Below are 23938 nucleotides of genomic sequence, written 5' to 3' on the forward strand. Positions count from 1 at the left end.
CATATCATGGGGCTTTCCAGGTGGCACTAGTGGCAAAGAATCCACCTACCAGCGCAGGAGATGCAAGAGACATGAGTTTGATCCCTGGGTCAGGAAGATCCCTTGCCTGGAGAATTCCATGAACAGAGGAGTCTGGCAGGTTATAGTCCATGGGGTCACAAAAAGTTGGACACAACTGAGCACAACAGACATATGCTATTCCAAAATTAGTATGGTAACACTTCTGGTTATTAATCAGGCAATTAATTTTTTCTTTAATTAATAATCAGAAAGGGAAGTCATATGCCTTCCCTGAGACCTACCCCTCTAGTGTGTAAGGTGTGTCTTGTAGATTAACCATTAATCCTAGAGTGAAAACTGAATTCAGAGTTGTCAGGCTGGAAAAGATGTGAGACTCCATCTTGCCAGTCCCCGGTTTTTTGACACAGGCAGATGTAAAGCCTGAAAGAGGTAAGTACCTTGCTCTGAGTTTGCATAGCTAGAACTATGGCACTTCTTCTGTGGTTATAATTAATTATGATCGGAAAAGATGACTATGATTAAGAAATCATGGTTATGATTAGGAAAGATTAATGTTACCAGGTGCCTTTGTGAGCTGGGTGTGAACTGGCTCCATGAATGACCTCAATTAATTAGAGACCTAGATTCAGGAGGACTCAGTTATTCCAAGTATGAATGTGCTGGACTTCACTTGACTGTTGCTTTGGTTCAGTAGGTGGAGCCACTCTTCCTCATTAGAGTAAACAGATTCAACTCAATTATAAATAGAAAAAAATATGTGCCCTCCGCCATTGAGAGTTGCAGAGAGTGACGACTACCTGCAGACCTCGGGTGCCGCGGTGAGCAGTGTTGGAGCATGAGTTCCAAGCCACAGTCCATAGGGGTCATTGGAGCTCCTTTCTCAAAGGGCCAGGTGAGTCAAAACCTGGCTTTGAATAATTGCAGTTTATGAGAAAAGTTACAAATTTCAAAATTAGTAAGGTGTTACTGTCTGGTTAGTTAAACAGCCTGATACAACCTGACCTGAAATTTATATTAAAGTCTTTTCATCATTTTACATCATTGTATAATTATGGTCACATATCCACTTATAACATTAGATTTATAACTATAACACCTAATCCCAGCCACAGCCAGTTTTATTTAAATCTGCCGAACTTTTCCTCATTTTTTGAGAAAATAATTTTATTTGAGTGGAAATAGACTATTTCTGCCTTGTAGCTACTCATTTAGATTCCCATGCTCTTATCGCTATTGGTGTTACTGTGTATATGTAGAAGGAGAATAGAATTTTAAGAAAATATATTTTTTAGTTATGTAATTAATACCTAGAAAAATTCATAGATGGGTGGTAAATTTTAAAAATGCGAATAAACTAAATATTATTGATTTATCAACATTTTGAGATATTTATATTATTTTAGAGCTTTAATGATTCTATAAAAGTGTTGATTCATGGATTCGGTGGAGTTCTTTGTGTACCTCTTTTTGAGGGATGAAAAAAGAAAAGCGGAAAAGGAAACCCACCTGCAGATTGATCACATTGAAAAGACTATTGGATTTATCAAACTCCCAAGTTCTAAAACATGCAAGCAACACTTAATATACTGTCTTTTTTTTTTTTTCTTGCCCAGGCACACTCATTCTGGTAAATCTAATGAGATTACAGATATCTTCAGCTCCTCCAAGTGTCTGTGCCAAAGGGGTGGGGGAAGAATGAAACAAAACCAAATAAGATAAAGTGTGAATTAAAACTCACCATGCAGATTTTTTTGAGGTTGTGGTTGTTTTAAATGAGGTTTCTCAGGTTTCTTAGAACTTGTTTGCCCAACTGAGCAGTGTATTGCTTCTCTTAGTTCTGAACTCTTGCTTTGCACTCTGTGACTTTTTTTTTTTTTTTATTACAAAACAAATTGGGACAGGTCAGAGGTTAGAGATGCGAACTGCATTTGAAATGTCAGTCAAAACTGCTTCACTTCCCTTGGAAATCTTTCAAAGTTCTCTCCCGAAACACAGGGAAGTTTTGCTGACAAAGAGGTATTTCTTGTAATGCTGGGCTTAATTGCAAATTCCACAATGTGCTCACCTATAATGACAGGTTCTAACAAAAATCACAATAAAATAACTGATTAAAAAAGAAAAAGAAAAGGCGGGGGGAGAGGGAGAAAGGAAGAAAGAAAGGGAGAGAGGGAGGGAGGAAATGGCTAGAACATGCTCTGATCCCTGGACCCCAGCAGAAGGCCACGTGCTGATGATAACAGCCCCTCTAGGGGATAACATTTTGAAACATAGCCTGGTGCATTTTCCTTTCTCCATGATTCTTCCTCCCGCCTCTACAGCCCCTCCTTATTAAAACATGGCGCCATGCAAGAGTAAGACACTTCCGACCCCCCCCCCCCCCCACACACACAAGAATGAAGCTTATTGTCTTAAGAGATTTTTCTACTCTACGCCATAGCATAGAAGGGAAAAATCAGCCAACATATAAATTTCTGTCTTCAGTCAAGGGACGTAAAATTTGGATAAACAAGCAAAGGAGAGGATTAAAGGGCAGATGACTAGAAGGTTGAGTCTGAGAAAGAACTCCATCCTCAGCCCCACGCCCTTGCAGGGCAGTGGTTGAGGGGAGGGAGTGGGGACCGAAAATGAAGTACGTATTATATATCTATTGTCCCATTGTGTTAGCTAAGGCTCAGAGGGCCATGGCAATGTGTTCAAGGTCACGCCGCTTTGACTGTGTAATTCCAGACACTGATACCAAAGCCTGTGCTCCTGACCTGAGCTGTTACATCTTTAGTTCTACAGCGGATCTTGGAGTTGTGGTCAATCAGGGATTGGAGCCTAGTCTCAAAGTCAGCAGTGCTAACAAAGAACAATGAGGAAAGACCAAACATGAGAAGCATTTTAAATCAGATAGAGGATAAAAGCTAGAAAGTGTCACTCTGGGAAGCTGAACAACTGTGCTATTGTAAATATACAGCCAGCCCTCCATATCTGTGGGAATGTCTTTACTGTCATTTAATGTAAGGCACTTGAGCATCTGTGTGGGGGAGGGGAGGTTGTTCTGGTCAATCCTATACAGATCCGGAGGAGGAATTTTAGTATCAGTTAAGGGGTTGTATAATATTTCTTCTTTTTTTTCTTAAATAATTCTGAAAGTTCAGAGTGGTCTTATTTTTGATTTAGTTATATATATATATATATATATATAATTTTAATTTTTTTCCATTGAAGGTTATTACAAGATATTGAATATAGTTCTCTGTGCCCTACAGTAGGTCCTCTTTGGTTATCTATTTTGTACATAATAGTGTGCATATTTTAATCCCAAACTCCTAATTTATCCCCTCATCTCTATCTCCCCTTTGGTAGCCATAAGTTTGCTTTCTATGTTTGTCAGCCTATTTTGTTTTGTAAATAAGTTTATTTGTCAGGAGTATTTAAGACTTGTTTCAAAATTTGAAAGGGAGAGGGCAGAAGTCAGGGAGTTTTATGAAACTGACAATTTTTGAACATCTACTAAGTGTCAGCTGTGTACTAAAAAATACAGTGCTGGAAGTGTAGAGAAAATTGGACAGAAATCTAATAAAGGAGAGAAAACAATGACAAATAACTCAAAATCAAGGCAAAATTTCAGCCAAGTAGCACTGTATTGGAGTTTAAAGAAGAAGAAATTGTACCTACTTGTTGAGGGCGTAAAGGCGGGAGTCATAAAAAAAGGCAGTCCTATTATGGCTTGCGGTTGTAATTATCTTTTATTTTCTGTCTGGCTATTGATTGTGAAAACTGATAAGCATCTTTTACTATTCTGATTATGCACCTGTTACTCACTTAGTACATTATATTATGATTTGTCATTGGACAAATAATAGAAGTCTATATCATCAAAACTACCATTTAATAGGAAAACATGTAATCACTTTTTAAAACACAGAAGTGTATCAGAATTATCTTGAAATTTTTTTGAAAAATACAAATGTCCAAGTATTTTTTTTCTCCAAAGCTCCAGATATGTTTCCAATGAGCAGCCATATTTAAAAACAACTAGACTATATGATGATCTTTTATCTAGCTCATTTCACTTTTTCTGTTTCATATTCAGTGCTCTCATTTCATTTAGTTTGTTTTCCAATTTCTCCATCTCTTTTTTCTTTCTCAAGCCTTTATCAGGCAGAGTTTTTGTATACTTGTAAATAGTATGTACAATATATATCAGAAAACTTACAAATTGTAGCCTAACTAAAAAATTTATAACATTTTGATTCCACTTGTTTGACTTAATATGAATAGAATGCTAGATTTCTAATAAAAAAATAGATATGCAACAAGCAACAAAGGTTTACTGTATAGCACAGGGAACTATAGTCAATATCTTGTAATAACCTATAATGGAAAATTTCAAAAATAATATTTGTGTATATGTATAACTGAATCACTTTGCTGTGAACCTGAAGCACTGTTAAGTCAACTACACTTCAATAAAATATATATATTAAGCAAAAACAAACAAAAAAAGGCAGTGAAGTGAAGGAGCAAATGTGTCTGGCTGAGCATGGTGTTGGGGGGGAGTCCCTTGCTGCCAGGGACAGGAACTTGACATGGAGGATTTGCCTGGTAGTCAGGGCAAGTCATCTGGTATTTGAGGTGGGAGGAATTTCCACTTAGTTTGGTGCCACAGTGCAACCCTGAGGATAGGCACAGGTGTCTGTTGGCACATCTTCCCGCATGATGGCAGGCTTCCCAGGCGGCACTAGTGGTGAGGCGCAGGAGGTCTAAGAGGCAAGGGTGCATTCATGGTTTGGGAAGATCCCCTGGAGAAGGGAATCCAGAAGGACAGCCCCTCTCCAATATTCTGGCCTGGAGAATTTCATGGACAGAGGAGCCTGGTGGGCTATAGTCCATGAGGTCGCAAAGTGTGGGACACGACTGAGTGACTAACACTTTCACTTTTTCACTCCCACCTAACAGCGCAGAGTAACTTTCTCTATTGAAAAGCCTTGTTGGAAATTGGAATCAGAGAGACACATAAAAGAACTATTTCTTTAGATGGCTTATCTGCCAGGAGGCTGGAGAAGACTTACTGCAAGGAAGAAGCGTGGTAGCTTCCCCAGTGTAAAAAGAGCAAAGGTAGAATTGTGCCAACCATGCTTAAACAGGTCAAAACTTGAAATAGTGGGTTGGTCTTTGTGAGTTCATCTCCCAAGTGATGATTTTCCCTGCTGCCTCCTTTCTCCGCAAGAGCCCTAACTTACTACCATGCGGACCTGCACGTAGGTCTGTCTGATGTCATGCTTTTTATATTCACCTTATGTTTTGACTCAAGCTGTTCTCCAGGTTTGCAAAGTTTCTTCATCACCCCATCTATTTTCCTGAATGACCTACTCATGTTGCAGGACTCAGCAGAAGTGTCAGCCTGTTCCCTGCAGACTTCTCCGAAACTTCTCCACCCCTGACAGGGTTAGGAACATCCTGTTTTTGTGGTTACAATATCTTGTAACTGTGTTGATGCAAATCTCTAAGTATTATAATTGAAATTATTAATAAATATCCAAATCCCCTATTCACTTGTGAGTCACTCAAACACAAAAGCCCTCTTTTTTGGATCATTGTATCTCTATCTCTCAGAGTGCTTTTGTACAAACTGTGTCCACTGTGTTGGTAACATAATGTGATGGAGAAGAGAAGCTGCAAGTTTTGGGATCCAAACCACCTGGATGTGAACTAAGGCTCTGCCACTTGTTCGCTGTGTGCCTGTAGGAAAGTTATATAACCTTTTTGATTCTATATCTTCATATTTGACATAGGAGTAATTCAATCTACCTCGCTGTGATGACAGTGAGATCATGTAAATTCCTGACCCTGTAGATACTCAAAAAGTGATAGTTACTCTTCAACTGATTAATGAAAAAGGTTTCTATTGTGGGGGTTTGATGATATGATAATGTCTAAATTACTCTATGTTTTCATTGTTCAGCCACGAGGAGGGGTGGAAGAAGGCCCTACAGTACTGAGAAAGGCTGGTCTGCTTGAGAAACTTAAAGAACTAGGTAACTGTTTACTTAATCAATTTTTTTATTAAAGTATATTTGATGTACAATATTATATGTTACATATTTATACAATATAGTGATTCATAATTTTAAAGGTTATACTCCACTTACAGTTATTGTAAAATGTTGGCTGTATTTCCTATGTTGTACATTATATCCTTGTAGCTTATTTTATTTGTAATAGTCTGTACCTCTCAACCCTCTACTATATAGTCTAGGTCTATAGTCTAGGTCTTTAGAATCTTTAGGTTACCTGTAATTTCTTTATTTAAAAAGTATAAAAATAGAGCCTTCATTTCCTGACCTCATGGAAGCATTAAGCTAATCATATATTCTTATTTAATTCAGACAATCTCATTACGAGGCAGGTACAATGGGCAGGCAGAGTAGGAAGCTGAGTGGCTTCGGTTGGATAACAGCTTGGGATGAAACCAAGGGCTCTTAATATAGTGTAAGGAAGTTGAGAAAATATCAGTGTCTATTTTTTCTGGGCATAAATATATATTGTTGCTCTTCAGTTGCTAAGTTGTGTCCAACTCTTTTGTGACCCCCTGGACTGAAGCTGGTCAGGTTCCTCTGTCCATGTGATTCTCCAGGCAAGAATACTGGAAGGGGTTGTCATTTCCTTCTCCAGGGGATCTTCCCAACCCAGGGATCAAAGCCAGGTCTTCTACTTGGCAGGTGGACGTTTCACCACTGAGCCACCTGGGAAGCCATATATATATATGTATGTATGTATAAATATATTTTTAAAAAAAAGCCTTTTATTACCTACACAAAACAAACTTATCATAGAAAAGTGAACAGCACACAAACAGAACCTAAGACAGTGTCGCCATGTGTCAAGGCCAAACCAGCTTATCACTGTTACATTTTCATGGCTAGCCTAACTGACTTGAGTCAAGAAGAATTTGCAGAGAACCCAGTATATAGCAGACAGCGGTGCAGAACCCAGGATATAGCAGGCACCGGTGTGCAGTGAGGTTGGGACGATGATGTCAGGTAATAGTGCATATGGTTTTTACTTTCACTAGGTTTTATAGCCATTCCGGGTTCTTTTTTTCAAATAACAGCTATTTGGTAAAGTTGGAATCATCCTACAGTCTGTTTTATAATCTCCTTTAGTAACCTAAAACTTTTAATTATAGAGTGTGATGTGAAAGATTACGGGGACCTGTCCTTTGCCGATAACCTTGATGACAGTCCCTTTCAAAGGGTGAAGAATCCAAGGTGTGTGGGAAAAGCAAATGAAAAGCTGGCTGATGTGGTGGCGGAAGTCAAGAAGACTGGAAGGATCAGCCTTGTCCTGGGCGGAGACCACAGGTCTTTTTTCAATGTTTATCTCTATGGGAGTCTGGTATAAATACGGTGAAGGAAGTATAACCAAAACCATGAGAAGAGAGAAAATAGGAAAGGAAAGTGTTGGTCAATACTTTATACCACATTTTCTGCCTTGTTTAATTTTATTGATTACTACTTTATTTTGGAAACAAAAACTTCCCTCTATTTGAAGTCTGTTATGACCTTTTTCTATGACAACAGAAAATACATGGTATGTGAATGAATTTCAGCAAAATATTTGAGCTTACATTCCTAAATAAATAAGTACTGAGGAAATTAAGTCAGCCTATTGTACTTGATTAGTCATAATAGAAATAACTTATTTATGTCAACAATTAAAGCATGTGTTTCCCACTATCAAAGTAATAATTACTGAATTTTTGAAATACACATGCACTGGGGCTTCCCTGGTGGCGCAGAGGTTAAAGCGTCTTCATCCAATGTGGGAGACCTGGGTTTGATCCCTGGGTCAGGAAGATCCCCTGGAGAAGAAAATGGCAACCCACTCCAGTATTCTTGCCTGGAGAATCCCAAGTACGGAGGAGCTTGGTGGGCTACAGTCCACGGGTCGCAAAGAGTCGCATGCATATATCAAAGAAAAAAACAGTGGCAACTGTAGTTCTCTAAAAACCATTTCTATTAGAATTTTGAAAATCTGTTATATTTCCTTCCTGCCATAATTTTTCCCTTGTATATAATTTTAACAGTTGTATGTGTTATCCTGTTTTGTTCTTCATCTACACTACAGATTTCCTTGTTATTAATACCTCACAATACACACGAACATAATTTTTTACTGTTGCTTGATATTTCATCTAGGTATGATCTCTCTCTATATATATATGTATGTATATATATATATATCTCCATGTTGTCAGATATTCAGGTTATTTTCAAATTTCACCATTATGAATAATGTGGCAAAGATAATGTTTGTGCGTGAGTCTTCCCATGTTTACTCTCAAGGAATCCAGGACATGCAATCAGAAGTACAATTAGATCAAAAGTACAATGATTACAATGCTTCTTAATGCAGGAGTCAATTACTTCAGCCCCCTCCATATTTTCCTTGAAAGCCAAAGTGTTTTCAAGACTTCTGCGACAAAACTCACATCGAGTAACCGGAGCTCTCTTTAAGTAAAAAAATTTGTAAGTGGGAATTTTAAGAGTGGCACATGGACAAAGGAAAACAAACCTGAAGGGAAAGACAAACAGCATGCTGAATCATCAATACCTGAACCCCAAGGACTGCGTCTGAAAGTTCACGGTTCTCCGGAGGGTTCCTGAGCATTCACAAGTGGGAGAATGCAGACATTGTATGGCAAATCCTGGTCTTTTAACTTTTGTGTAAGATACTACTTAGCTTTGCCATTCTGGCAAGTTTTCTGGAGCTTGGAGTGCTTGAGATGGATTTTGAGGGTTCTGGACCCGCCTAAGAGTGAGTCCTTAAATACATAGCAGGAGACTCGACAGTTCCAGCAGAGGATCTGAACGTTGAATAGAGTGAGCGTCCAGGATACACTGGCTGAAGTAGATGTTAGGGTTTTGAGTGATGTTCCCCAATTGTAAAATAATTGGATTTTAAGAAAAATGGGAGGACTCTGTCATAATTCACTTGGGAGAATTAAGTATTTACCAAGAGAGATGAGAGTACAGAAAATGAGCCTGTTTTAACCCTGAGAACTGAGGGATATCTCATGCTGAAAAACTTCTTGTGTGGCTACTGTCTTTTCACACATTTAATTTTTAGTGAAACTAGAATTTGCAATTTTATTAGAAGGTGGTTTTGAAGAAAAATGAAAGTTTTTTTAGTAACACCGTTACAGTGAATAAATATAACTTGTTAGTAAATATTGTGTTATGTATACTTTCTCTATTGTGATTGTTTAATTGGGATCTTCAGTTTAAAATCTCTCAGAAATATTAGCCACTTTGACTTAAAGGAAAATCAGGCAAGAATATTGTGTAAATGATATGATAAACGTGCTGATAACTGCAAACCTGATGTTCACACAAACTTCTTTTCCTTTAAAGTTTGGCGATTGGTAGCATCTCTGGCCATGCCAGGGTCCACCCAGATCTCTGTGTCATTTGGGTGGATGCTCACACTGACATCAACACTCCACTGACAACCGCAAGTGGGAACTTGCATGGACAACCTGTGTCTTTCCTTCTGAAGGAACTAAAGGAAAAGGTAAACAGCTGGTTGGTATTTTGTTACAAAAGAATTATCTTCAGCGGAAGTTCAGAAGCCAGAAAGGAAGTAAGAACCCCTGTGCCATTTTATTCTTGATTAATTTTCAAACCATTTTCTCAGCAGCTGATAAGCAATGGTGGGGGTGGGGGGTGGTGATGGGGGCGGGGTGGGGGGTGGTCGGGGGGAGGTGGACAGAGTTAGACTCAGATACAGAGTTAGACTCTGTATCTCTACGTTTTTAATAGTTTGCAAACTGACTTCAGGAGTAGCTTCCCTTTTGATTATTTTTTTTTTCCTCTCAGAATTCCAAAATTTATGTAGATTCTCTGCTCTCAGAAAGGTGGAACACAATTCTCCACTCCTAAGTGGAGAATATGGCTGCTTACAGTTTAGAGCCTTCCCCTAAGGCAGTATGAATTCTTGGCAAGGCCTGTGTTCCCAGGACCATGGTGCTCTCCAGACTTCTTCCATGGGTGCTGTCTCTGTTCCTACAGTCATCTGAGCATGAGATTTGGCCCCTTACATCTTTAGATTTAGAGAGATGAAGACCTTAAGTGAAGAAGTTCTAAGGGTTGGTGACAGAGGGGACAGGGTTCAGGGCATAGCCTGCTGTCTCAGATACATAATCCTTCTAGAAGGGCAGACAGCACAAGGTCGGGGGGCGAGGCAGACTAGCGGGTGACTGTGGAGGGAGGGAGGCCACAGACAGTGTGCTTGCTCCTCACTGGGTGGGCAAGAGCCCTCAGTCCTCAGCATCCCCATCCTTTTGATTCTTAGGTGGGGCAGAGAGGCATCCTTTATGACCAGATGAGCAAGGTTCAGAGTAACACACACACACCAAATGTGGAGAAAGGCAAGGACCATAACCCTGCTCCTGGTGCCTCCTCTTTCTGTTACACACCCCACAGCCTCTCATCCTAACCAAGTGTCCCCTTCACAACACAGGGCCTTTTCAAACATGGAGATTTTAAATGCAGATTATGGTGGCTTATTATTTAACATCTTTGCTATGAGAAGCACATGTCTAGACCACAAGAGGGAGAACTATCTCCTTGCTCCCTGGAAACTTCTTTTCTAAAAAATGTAAGATGAAATTTCAGAATAAGATTTAACACTGTATTGATATGCTACCAATAAAACAATTTTTACTGATACAATTGTAGTAAATTGGACAACGTGATGATACTTGGGGATCCAAACCTCCTTATGTTAAATGTCAGCAGCAATATTTTCCAAACAGATGGGCAACATGATTGGTTTATACACCTGCAAATGCATTGTTAGCTCATGAGAACAGCCAAGCTAGGCTCTGGGACATTTGAAGACATAGTCAAGCCAAAGGTCTGATTGAAAATTCTCATCAGCCACTCTAAACCATCCTCTGGATAAAGTCTTTTTTGAGAAAGAGAAGAAAAGAAGGAAGCTACGAAAGCACACTGATTTCTTTATAGAAGAGTTCCAGGAGAACAGGGCCCAGTGGAAAAGGAGTGTAGACCAGGTAAATGCTGACAAATGGTTCAGGTTAGGTCTGGGCTACCAGGCGAGGCTGGGTAAGGCCAAAGCAACCAAGGGTAGCACAGGAGGACAGAAATTCTCTTCCTAATTTTGTACTATATTTTAATGATTTCCTTGAATATTATGTTCTGAATATAAGATACATGCAATCTAACATGTGTCCTTAGCTTTCAATGTAAGATTTGCTCAAGAGAAGCATATATAACCCAATGGAACCATTGCAATTCTAGATGCCCGAGGTCCCAGGATTCCACTGGTTGGCTCCCTGCATATCTGCCAAAGACATTGTGTATATTGGTCTGAGAGACGTGGACCCTGGGGAACAGTAAGTTTACTCCTTGGTGTGGTTTACCTTCCTTTTTTGTCCTTTCTCATGTTAGGCGTGCTGGTCAAGTCAATGAGAAAATATTATTTTCAGCACCAAGTCTATATGCCTATATTTGTGTGCTCAGACGCTCAGTTGTGCCCGACTCTTTGCGACCCCATGCCTGCCAGGCTCCTCTGTTCATGGGATTCTCCCAGCAAGAATACTGGAGTGGATTCACATTTCCTCCTCCAGGGGATCTTCCCCACCCAGGGATAGAGATAAGAGAATATAGTCTCTTAAGTCTCCTGCATTGGCAGGCAGATTCTGTACCACTAGCACCACCTAGGAAACCCCATATATCTATATCTGTATCTAAGTGCATGCTATGTCACTTCAGTCATGTCTGACTCTTTGAAACCTTATGGACTGTAGCCCTCCAGGCTTCTCTTTCTGTGGGATTCTCCAGGCAAGAATACTGGAGTGGGTTGCCATACCCTCCTCCAGGGGATCTTTCCAACCCGGGGATCGAACCTGTCTCTTATGTCTCCTGCATTGGCAGGTGGGTTCTTTATTGCTGAGCCACCTAGGGAACCCATCTGTATCTAGACCTGTATCTATAGACACGTGTATACACATATATAAGCTTCCCGGGTGGCTCAGCGGTAAGGAATCTGCCTGCCAATGCAGAAGACGTGGGTCTGATTTCTGGGTTGGGAAGATCCCCTGGAGAAGGAAATGGCAACCTACTGCAGTATTCTTGCCTGGGAAATCCCGTGGACAGAGGAGCCTGGTGGGCTACAGTTCATAGGGTTGCAGAGTCAGACAAGACTTACGAACTAAACAGCAACAATATAGATATATATGTATGTATGTAGGTGATTTTTACCTTGACTTGCTGTTTAAAAATTATTGATATATACATACAGTTCACCAAACTTAAATATATATATATATTTTAATTTATTTTAATTTTTATTTTTACTTTACAATACTGTATTGTTTTTGCCATACATTGACATGAATCTGCCACGGGTGTACTTGAGTTCCCAATCCTGAAGCCCCCTCCCACCTCCCACCCCATATCATCTCTCTGGATCATCCCGGTGCACCAGCCCCAAGCATCCTGTATCCTGCATCGAACATAGACTGGCGATTCGTTTCTTACATGATATTATAAATGTTTCAGTGCCATTCTCCCAAATCATCCCACCCTCTCCCTCTCCCTCAGAGTCCAAAAGTCCATTCTATACATCTGTGTCTCTTTGTTTGTCTCACATACAGGGTTATCATTACCATCTTTCTAAATTCCATATGTATGTGTTAGTATACTGTATTGGTGTTTTTCTTTCTGGCTTACTTTACTCTGTATAATCGGCTCCAGTTTCATCCATCTCATTAGAACTGGCTCAAATGTATTCTTTTTAATGGCTGAGTGATATATTTTTAAAGATTTATGTTTTGGCTATGGTGAGTCTTCGTTGCTGCACGTGGCCTTTCTCCAGTTGCGGCGAGTGGGGGCTACTCTGTTGTGGTGCTTGGGCTTCTCAATGTGGTTTCTATTGCTGTGGGGCATGGGCTCTAGAGCATGGGGGCTTCAGTAGTTGCAGCATGAGGGCTCAGTAGTCATGGCTCATGGGCTCTGGAACGCTGGTGTGCCAGTGTGTAGTTGTGGCACACTAGCTTAGTCACTCTGCAGCACGTGATATCTTTTCAAACCAGGGATCAAACCCATGTCTGCTGCATTGCAAGGTGGATTATTAACCAGTGGACCACGAGGGAAGCCCCATAAATAATTTTTGAATCTTACCACACTGATCTTTTCTCTAAAAGGCAACAAGAGGGTCAGCCTCCTTATAAACTGTAGATTATCTTAATATCTTCTCTTTCATAGCTATATTTTGAAAACTCTGGGAATTAAATACTTTTCAATGACTGAAGTGGATAAACTGGGAATTGGCAAGGTGATGGAAGAAACATTCAGCTATCTACTAGGAAGGTATGATGCCTCTGTGTGTGTGTGTGTGTGTGTATAAACATAAATATTATTAAAACGACTTGCTACTAACACTAGTCAACGTAAGTTATTAACAAAGCCTGCAAGTATAATCATGAAAGTTCACAGGGTTGTTACTTTTTGTAAAACAAAGTGAGAACTGTATTTTTCTACTAAATATTAAACCACCAACTTTAACCTGAATTCCTTTCCCACCCTTTAAAAGAAAGAAAAGGCCAATTCATTTGAGCTTTGATGTTGATGGACTGGACCCGTCTTTCACGCCAGCTACTGGCACACCAGTCCAGGGAGGTCTGACTTACAGAGAAGGTCTCTACATCACAGAAGAAATTTACAAAACAGGTGAGTAAAACTCTGAGTGAATACAAGAGAAAGTGTACATCTGGCCAATATATATTGATACCTCCCTGATCTGAAAACAAAGCCCCAACTTGACACTTTCTGAATGCCCACTGCATAATACAACGACTGAAATGTTTCCAGTTGTTACTACCTCTTTGCACTCCTGGATAATACTTCAAGTCAGTCTGTACTAAATTATAAATGTCAGCTATGAAATAAATTACATTATTTCCATTTGTTGTTACAGGTTTACTCTCAGGATTAGATATAATGGAAGTGAATCCATCTCTGGGGAAGACACCAGAAGAAGTGACTCGAACAGTGAACACAACAGTAGCAATAACCACGGCTTGCTTTGGGGTTGCTCGAGAGGGTAACCACAAACCTATTGATTACCTTAGACCACTAAAGTAAACACGGAATCATCATATAAAAAAACTCACAGCTAAATGACATAATTAGCAAATCTAATAGTTTAAAGTTACAGTTATCGTCCCAAAGATTTGGTCTTTCAGGAAAATCTTTTGCCTTGGTAAATATTAGTACAATTAGTATAAACTGTATCTATTCCCTCTTGGTGTGAAATTCAAGATATGGAAATGTTAAATTTTGTGAAATTAAAAAGTTTATATTCCCATTTTGGCAGAAGACTTATCCTTAGAGAGACATACATTCATATCTAAATAAAAATTTGCTGGCATTAAAAATAAACTTTTATCAGCCCCCACATGTATAGTGGGACTCCTGATACCAGGAGATAAAGCTACCCAACCTGAAAAGGGACCATATTTCCATGTTGTTCAAAGCTGTAATGCCTAGAAACTGCTCTCCTCTATCTCTTTGTAAGATTCTGTCATCCCTATACAAGTTTCTAAATACAGGCAACACACAGATACTGACACACACACACCCGGCTTAAGACTACCATAAATACTTTAAAAACCACTGTGAAATTATTATCACCAAAACACTGTAAGACCTTGGTTAAGTTATTTAAACTCTTTTGCTCTGGTTTCCTCATCTGTAAAATGGATTATTATAGGGTTTGGGCAATCTCTAAGTTCACTGATGTTAGATGACCATGTTTCACTTTTTTTAAACCTCAAGCATGATATTGGTTAATATCATGTTAAGCATGGCTGCTATTCAGATAGTCTTTTGGGAAACAGAGGAAAGAAATAAATATTTTTGTTTCTAAGATATGCTAATTTAGGTTGCGATTTCACTGAAAACTATCTGTGGCTTCCAAATGCTCCACCTTTCACTTATTTCAGTTGGTAAAGAATCTGCCTGCAATACAGGAGACCTGGCTTTGATCCCTGGGTCAGGAAGAGCCCCTGGAGAAGAGAATGACAACCCACTCCAGTATTCTTGCCTGGAGAATTCCATGGATAGAGAAGCCTGGCAGGCTACAGTCCAAGGGGTTCCAAAGAGTCAGACACAACTGAGCAACTAACACTTTCCCAAGTTTCCAAATGCCCCACCTTTCACTCATTGCAGTTAAGAGTGTACTCACTGGCTGAACTCCTGAACATCCTAAAAACTCATCTCAGCTCTATTATATAGTGAAGGAAGTGGAAAAGTAAGTGAAAATAAACTAGAATCAAAATAAGGGAAGTGAACTCTTTCCCTTTCCTCCAACTTACATGGAACTCAAAGTGGAGTCTGTAATGAAGCAGGCTCCATGAAAGAATTTTTACTGTTTTTCTTTTTTAAAAAAAGTTAATTTATTTTTTTTATTGAAAGATAATTGCTTTACAGAATTTTGCTGTTTCCTGTCAAACCTCAACATGAATCAGCCATAGGTATATATATATATATATATATATATATATATATATATATATATATCCCCTCCCTTTTGTTATTCTTGTTATAACAGCTTTATATGTTAAAGAGCCTCTACCATCTGATTGTTTACCTGCAATACAGAATTTTAAACCTGTTGACACTATGGACTTTGAAGAATAAGTGTTTTACTGAATAACTTTTTAAGAGCAATTATAATGGATCTTACTCTAGAGAACCTTATCCAGTACAGCAGTCACAGGCAGTTACATTAATTAAAGCTTAATAAAATATTCAGTTGCACACTGTAAGTGCTTAACAGGCACATGGAGCTACTAACTATTGAACCGCACAGCACAAATATGACTATTTCTACACTGCAGAAACACCTAGTGAACACAGCCACTCTAAAGTTATCATTAGTTTTCAAAAAGAAAAATTTTAGGATGTAATGGATATGAGTATTTTTTTCTCAGCTGTATTCTAAACACAAATTAAGCTTCTGTCTTCTATTAATGTCTCTGATTAATACTAACCTCTTAAAACCCTATTTGGGGAAATCATATTCCCTTTTTTTAAGCTAGAGAGGAAAAACTGAATTTTTAATAAAATTAACTGGAATGTGTAAGTCCTTAAGAAACTGACATGGAATTTTTCTCTTTATTCTATTTGTATAATACTATTGTTACAATTATTTCTATTCTGGGATCTCAAAGTAATATATTCCTTGAGGCAGCAAGAATATATGGAGACTAGGTTAAGAGTAATACTTGAAATCATTTCTAGTATAAAATTTCTGGAGAGTTTTAAGAATATTATTAGCTTAGAAAAATTATTTATACCATTATACAAATTTTAAGCTGTCTTTGCATGGCAAATAAAGATCCAATGATTATAAAAATATGAGTCATGGAGAAGATAAAGGTCTAGGAGGAATGGTTTGGAAACAGAAGTTCACAGTTAAACTTCATTAATTCTTTAAAAAAAAATCAGCACCTCTTAATTCCTAGGTTAATGTCAGTCACTGACTATAGTGTACAATCCATGGAGGTGGCTCAGTTCTCTCTTCTAACCCAGCCAGTACATTGCCTGGCACCCAGCAGACGCTCATTCAAACTAAGTAATTAATCAGACAATTTATTCATTCAACAGATTTTACTAATTATTTTCCAAGTCTTTTACAATCTTAATGCCACCCTCCCAAAATAACAGTATGTCTCTCAAAATCTAATAAACTCTAAAGAACCAAAATGTATATGATATTTAAAAATATAAATACTTAAAAAATTTAAGACTATAAAAATTCAAAGAATCACATCATCTGCCAGGTAAGTGTGTCAACCTGGAAAAGTAATTGATTTATTTTTAAAAACAGGTCTTAAGAAAGTTGATTTTCTTAAGTTATGTTATTTTCTTACATGGCTTCCAACTCATTTCATATAGTAAGTTCAAGTCCACAGCAAAGGCAAAAACTTGCCAATCTATCTCAATAGAAATATTAGCCTGTTTACTTGGAAATCTACGATAAAAAGTTTAAGCCATTTTAAAAAGAATATGAAATTGTGTTTGTTCCTATAATGCAATGAAATCTAGAATCCTTCACTTGACAAAAATCTCTTGTTGAAAAGATATACCAAGAGAGATTTATGTATAAAAGAATTTGTAATAACTATTTTACATGTGTGGTGCCTTTAAAACTGGATTTGAAGACTAAGTAAGTTATTAATACTAAAAAATAAAAACAAAAACAATGGCCAAAACAGGAAAGATTGAGAGTGCCTGGTAAAAGTTGTTTGATCAGATATGTCAGTATTCCTAGGTAGCTCTAATACCTTGTTGTGGACGTGAACAACGTGTAGTTTACTTGATCTCTTAGAGACAAAGCAAAGGGAAGACAGGAGTTGGAAGTCAACAGATTCACCATATGAATCAAAATGAAACAATCTGAACACCGCTGCCTCTACCCCACCACAATGTAGCACCGTCAGGTTCAGATTTAACAGACTCGAGTCTACTTCCAACACAGCACACTCTACTTCACTGAGTCACCGGCAGGGACCCCGGCACCTGAGTAGACTGAGGTGCTGGAGACCCGCTGCTGACGGCTTGTGGGGGCACGGCAGCCGGTTCCATCTTGCTAATGTGAGTGATGAATCGAAGACGGAGTTTTAAAGCCGGTTTTAAATTACAGATAATCTTTTCAACCTAAAAAACAAAAGCACATTAAAACATTTTCACCAGAAAAAGTTCAATTTCCCACTTTTAAAGAGGTGACTTACACATTTCCTGAGACAATAAATCAGGGGGTGGAACAGGTGGATGAGAAGTTTCTCTCATATTTTGTGTTTTAACAGAAGCAGATAAAACTATTTCTTTCTTACCTGAAAAAAGCATGTGTTGTCCCTCACACACATATTATATATATGTACATTTGTGTATGTGTATCTATCTATATATGCATACACTTAACAGAAACATACACCCTCCTGCCAAAAGCTGGTAGAGTTTACACTGGGGGTTCTACACATCCACCAAGGGACTCATCCTTTTAAAATGCCATCTTTACACAAAGCACCATTATATTTCAAAGATCTTTGAATAACTCAGGTTCAAAACATTTATCTATACAGTTAACTTTTTTTGGTTTTGATTTACACCTGGAATTCAAACTAAATCATATTAGACTTACTCTTACTTAAAATGCTTTAAAGAAATAAAAAGATCAAGTAGTTCCATAGCTTTCTTAGCTTTACTTATATATTCTTGGATCTTACCAGGAAAGATCAGTCCATTAAAAATCCTTCCTTTCTGTATTCCCTTGTGTCAAAGTTTCTTAGGCTCAAAAATAAGGAATAAGCTAAAGAAAACATTTCTGTATTGGTTTCCACTTGACAATCCTGCGGAGGTGTAAAGGAGTCAACACCCTCCCAACTCCATGTCACCAGCTTCAAAGAGTGACTCCTGAAGACCAGGATTTACATGCTTACGTGTATCAATGCATATTCCTTTCCCATTAGAGAGAAATAACATTAAAGTATGGAGAGGAGGTCACTTAACTTCACCTATTTGCCCTCTCTCCACTCTTCTAAAAGAGCTGAGATTCTAGTTACCACAGACAGGAAACTCAGGATTTAAAGAGGTATTTAAGGAGGTTTTTTCCACTTGGAGACAGCCCTCCCAGGGAGTGGCTCTTTATATGCTGAGTCACAACTTAACTTAAACTTCACAAGTGTGCATGCCTTTTAAAGTGACACAGAACAAATTTAATACCTATGCCAAATGGCAACCCCCTACCACTCAAACAGGATATAATTAATCCCCTAGGAGGTTAAAAAAATTCAAGTTCAGCACCCTCAGTTTTTAAATACACTTCGTTAGTTATTCTCCCGACCCTCCTGGTTTTAATCTTGTAGTCACGCTGCACTTTGTCTTATGTCCTCACACTGTACCCTAATCACTGTGGGGAAAAACAGGCTCTGCTTCACTCACAACACAAGGCCTCTCTGATCTTTTCAGTAGCCACGCTGATGAGTTTACTGTTAATAACTCCTCAGGTCATTTTCAGATGCTTCGTTGCAAATGTCAAGGGGGGAAAGCGTGAGAAATTATAATAGGTATTTTTTTTTTAATTGGCAGATGATTGCTTTACAATGTTGTGTTGGTTTCTGCCATACAAGGTGAATCAACTATAAGTATATGTATGTCCCCTCATGTGTAAGTTTTCAAAACTAAACAGTGAAAAATAATTAAAGTGAACTTACTTGTTCTTTTACACTGTCACCAGTAAACATATACTTCATATGATACAGGAAGTCACAGATGGGATCCATGTAGTTTAAGTGGGTGCTACACTGGTCTACATTCAGCAACATGTCATAAAATGCTACACCAATCTGTTTAACAAATAAAATTATTTAAATGGTCAAAAATGGTTCAGTCATGATGCAGCTGGTCTCCATGACAAGAACAGCAGAGAGGGTAACATCCTTGCTGAGGAACTGTCACTATCACACAAACCTCTATGTACATGAGTGATACGAAACTGCTTGCATTGTATAATGGAATTCAGAGTGCTACCAACTGACCCCAAATAGGGATTAAATACACTTTCTCTCCCTAATTTAAAATTTAAAATTAAGAGATAGAGAACCTCTTTTCTGGAAACCATTTCTCAATTCCTGGGATACTTGGCAGTCTCAGGGAGCCTTTATATACTGTACCTTCTTAGTTCCATTGGGTGTCTCACACTCCAAAGTTCTATCTTTGGTGCATTCTCTTTTCTCTACACTTCTGTTATAGGGGATCAACTTTAGTCATTCTCCTGACTTTGACGAATTCCTCTGTACTATAGTGCACGTGCTCAAATGCACTTCTCCATCTTTAGCTTTCTTCTCAGCCGTGATGATGAATATTCTCCCCTGCATCTCTAGTTCAGCACATCCCACACCAAACTCATAGGCATACTAAGTTATGCAGACGCTAAGGCCTTAAGCATTGCTCTCAGATCCTGCTAAACTGATTTTCCTACTAATGGTAATGATATACAGTTTGAAAAACACTAGGAAAGAAACCTTAATATACTTTTTAGAACTTAATCTTACCATCAAAAACCCAGATTAAATTTTACCTCTATCATACATCGAGTTCTCTCTTGCTGAAATCTTTGTAAAAATGGTCCCACAAGGTGGTACACATAAAGCAACTGGAACTCAGTCTTCACTATAGGAAGAAGTACTTCAGTGAGAAATCTAAAATTTAAAGATCAAAATAAAAAATTTCTTGTGATTTTAAATCAGTGAAATTGTTTGAATTTTGTTAATATAGCCTATCCAAGTATTTGCAAAATCTGTAATTTTTTTTAAAGTTTATTTTAATTCTGGTAACATTTCTAATTAATCTCACATCTCCCACTAGCTCTTATTTTCATTTGATTATTGAAACAATTTACTTCAGATTTAGGAGTTATTCCTAATAGTACAATTACTGAATGATGGAATGTGAATTATTTGAAATAAAAAGAGAATAATCAACTACTATAAAGGCCATTCTCAAGAAATTTAAATCTAACTAATACAATTATACAGTCAAAAAAATAATCAGAAGATAGGCTAGTATCAGGTATGTAGTGCAAAAGGCAAATTTTGTGATATATTCTGGAAAAATCATGCATTTGATTAAGCCCCTTGAAATGGTAAAGGAAAACTGAATACCAGATTATACTTATACATATAAATTAATTTTCTTCAATTAATTCTGATATAAAGGAGGCTTTCTGATACCCAGAAACTACTTAAGACTTTTACTGTGTAAGCTGTTCCACTGAATCAGGTATATAACCCAGGTGTACAAGAGATTAAAAAGCAAAAACAAAATAAGTCAAATGTTTTTAGGCAATGATAATACCTACTTGGGAATGAGAGAAAGCTGCCCGATGCTGGAGTGGTGCCACACTGCATGCGCCAGAGCTAACGTGTAGCTACAGCTCATCTCAGAGTAGGACTGATGACAAGCGGTGAAATCGAAGAGCCGGAAAGGATAGCCGACCCACTCTGTCTCAGACGTCAAGCTGGGACTGCTGATAACACTCACTATTCGATCGTGAAGGACAATCCAATACGGCTCCTTTAAAACCAAGAAAAAGCCTGAAGAAAAACACCATTTCTCTAGTAATCCACTCCATATCCAGTATTCTACTCCAAAAGCCTAAAATAATAGCACTGTCTCATTCTTTAATGTTTTCTATTTATCCAGCTTGTGTGGCTTCACAATGAGTCAAATTAAGTCAATAACAACCTGGGGAGAAGCGTCTGTGTGTTAAGTGCTCCAGACATGAGTCTGTCCAGTTAACTTAATATAGCTGATATTTACTACATGGTAAATTGACTTTATCTATATTTACTATACAGGTAATGCTGGTACACAATTATAATTCACAAATATGTAAATATTTTGGAGGAGTGTAAGGAAAAAGTGATTCATAAAGATGCATAATCAAACAAGTTTGGAAAGCACAGCTTTAGACAATATTACTGACACTCAAAGATGTCAGACATCTGTGTGGTGCTGACTAGACGTGTGGAGGTCACAGAGGGAGACACTGCATGAGTGGAGAAGGTATAGAAGGCTTTGCTGAAAAAGCAAGCCCTAAGTTAGCAAAGAATGAGTAGGCTTTAGGGAAGGTAACGGAAGGAAAAGCATCCTGGTATATTCTCTTATATGGCAGAAGTACCAGAAAAATGTCTCAACAAGCATCATTTGCAGGAGGAAAGGATAAATTAGAGATACCAAGGGAACATTTCATGCAAAGATGAGCTCAATAAAGGACAGAAATGGTACGGACCTAACAGAAGCAGGAGACATTAAGAAGAGGTGGCAAGAATACACGGAAGAACTGTACCAAAAAGATCTTCACAACCCAGATAATCACGATGGGGTGATCACTCACCTAGAGCCAGACATCCTGTAATGGGAAGTCAAGTGGGCCTTACGAAGCATCATTACGAACAAAGCTAGTGGAGGTGATGGAATTCCAGTTGAGCTATTTTGAATCCTAAAAGATGATGCTGTTAAAGTGCTTCACTCAATATGCTAGCAAATTTGGAAAACTCAGTAGTGGCCACAGGACTGGAAAAGGTCAGTTTTCATTCCAATCCCAAAGAAAGGAAATGCCAAAGACTGCTCAAACTACTGCACAATTGCACTCATCTCACATGCTAGAAAAGTAATGCTCAAAATTCTCCAAGCCAGGCTTCAACAATATGTGAACCGTGAACTTCCTGATGTTCAAGCTGGTTTTAGAAAAGGCAGAAGAACCAGAGATCAAATTGCCAACATCTGCTGGATCATCGAAAATCAAGAGAGTTCGAGAAAAACATCAATTTCTGCTTTATTGACTATGCCAAAGCCTTTGACTATGTGGATCACAATAAACTGTGGAAAATTCTGAAAGAGATGGGAATACCAGACCACCTGACCTGCCTCTTGAGAAATCTGTATGCAGGTCAGGAAGCAACAGTTAGTAGAAGACCTGGAACAACAGACTGGTTCCAAATAGGAAAAGGAGTACGTCAAGGCTGTATATTGTTAGCATGCTTATTCAGCTTATATGCAGAGTACATCATGAGAAACACTGGGCTGGATGAAGTATAAGGTGGAATCAAGATTGCCAGGAGAAATATCAACAACCTCAGAAACGCAGATGATACCACCCTTATGGCAGAAAGTAAAGAAGAACTAAGAGCTTCTTGATGAAAGTGAAAGAGGAGAGCGAAAAAGTTGGCTTAAAGCTCAACATTCAGAACACAAAGATCATGTCATCTGGTCCCATCACTTCATGGCAAACAGATGGAGAAACAGTGGAAACAATGGCTGACTTTATTTTTTGGGACTCCAAAATCACTGCAGATGGTTACTGCAGCCATGAAATTAAAAGATGCTTACTCCTTGGAAGAAAAGTTATGACCAACCTAGACAGCATATTAAAAAACAGAGACATTACTTTGCCAACAAAGGTCCATCTAGTCAAGGCTATGGTTTTTCCATTAGTCATGTATGGATGTGACAGTTGGTGTGTGAAGAAAGCGAGCACTAAAGAATTGATGCTTTTGCACTATGGTGCAAGGGACTCTTGAGAGTCCCTTGGACTGCAAGGAGATCCATCCAGTTCATCCTAAAGGAAATTAGTCCTGAATATTCATTGGAAGGACTGATGCTGAAGCTGAAACTCCAATACTTTGGCCACCTGATGCGAAGAGCTGACTCATTTGAAAAGACCCTGATGCTGGGAAAGATTGAAGGCAGGAGGAGAAGGGGATGCCAGAGGATGAGATTTGAGTAAACTCCAGAAGTCGGTGATGGATAGGGAGGCCTGGCATGCTGCAGTCCATGGGGTCGCAAAGAGTTGGACACGACTGAGCGACTGAACTGAACTGAACTGAAAGGATCTAGATACATAATATGTTAAGGGGCCAAAAATAGATCAGATTTTAATTGGAAAACTAAGGTTGGATAGGAGTGGGACCAAGGGATGCAGGGACCCATAGTCAGGTAGGTTTATTTAGATCTGATGCAAAAGAGGCACTGTAGATTTCAGAAGTAATAATAAAGTGAAAAAAAAATGAAACATTTCATTAGTTGCATGATGACCTTGTTTAAATCACAATGATTAACTTACTGGTAGGGCAGTGATGATCAATCCAATGGCATTCATCCATGCTGTAATGTTCTCTCTTGGCACTAAAGGCTGACTATTAGTTGGGAAAAAGAACAAAAAGGTGAAATTATAAAAACATTTTATATGGTTGCCACTGTATCTTACTTTGAGAATATATATAATTTGGGGGCTGACAACTGATCTGTTTCAGTAAAACTACAATGGGTTTTTA

At 38.4% G+C, this 23938-nt stretch overlaps 2 protein-coding genes across 8 annotated transcripts in view; one reads left to right on the forward strand and one right to left on the reverse strand.

Moving 5' to 3' along the window:
• The first annotated feature begins 353 nt into the window (after nucleotides 1–353).
• Nucleotides 354–15562, forward strand: ARG1 (arginase 1). The gene is made up of 9 exons (XM_068984812.1): nucleotides 354–450; nucleotides 713–913; nucleotides 5975–6047; nucleotides 7199–7373; nucleotides 9426–9585; nucleotides 11334–11428; nucleotides 13302–13406; nucleotides 13630–13766; nucleotides 14014–15562. The coding sequence occupies exons 2-9, from the start codon at nucleotides 857–859 to the stop codon at nucleotides 14178–14180; spliced, it is 969 nt and encodes a 322-aa protein (XP_068840913.1). The 5' UTR covers nucleotides 354–450; nucleotides 713–856; the 3' UTR covers nucleotides 14181–15562.
• Nucleotides 15563–16760: 1198 nt separating this feature from the next.
• MED23 (mediator complex subunit 23) overlaps nucleotides 16761–23938 on the reverse strand; it is a 41984-nt gene continuing 34806 nt past the window's right edge. For all 7 annotated transcript variants that reach the window (XM_068984809.1, XM_068984810.1, XM_068984808.1 and 4 more), the window contains 5 exons: nucleotides 23728–23800; nucleotides 20962–21176; nucleotides 20182–20302; nucleotides 19316–19447; nucleotides 16761–17759 (listed from right to left, as the gene is read on the reverse strand). In XM_068984809.1, coding sequence (XP_068840910.1) covers nucleotides 17592–17759; nucleotides 19316–19447; nucleotides 20182–20302; nucleotides 20962–21176; nucleotides 23728–23800 — 709 coding nt within the window. In that variant the 3' untranslated portion in view covers nucleotides 16761–17591. The remainder of the gene's footprint in view (nucleotides 17760–19315; nucleotides 19448–20181; nucleotides 20303–20961; nucleotides 21177–23727; nucleotides 23801–23938) is intronic.

Source organism: Capricornis sumatraensis, chromosome 13 (genome assembly GCF_032405125.1).
Source record: "Capricornis sumatraensis isolate serow.1 chromosome 13, serow.2, whole genome shotgun sequence".
Lineage (NCBI taxonomy): Eukaryota > Metazoa > Chordata > Mammalia > Artiodactyla > Bovidae > Capricornis > Capricornis sumatraensis.

What these genes read in the sequence shown, in the direction of transcription:
- ARG1 (XM_068984812.1), top strand. Translation starts at nt 857, where the DNA reads ATGAGTTCCAAGCCACAGTCCATAGGGGTCATTGGAGCTCCTTTCTCA. An exon ending in GTCCTGGGCGGAGACCACAG is followed by an intron (nt 7,374 to 9,425) that starts GTCTTTTTTCAA and finishes TTTCCTTTAAAG; the next exon opens with TTTGGCGATTGGTAGCATCT. An exon ending in TTCAGCTATCTACTAGGAAG is followed by an intron (nt 13,407 to 13,629) that starts GTATGATGCCTC and finishes ACCCTTTAAAAG; the next exon opens with AAAGAAAAGGCCAATTCATT.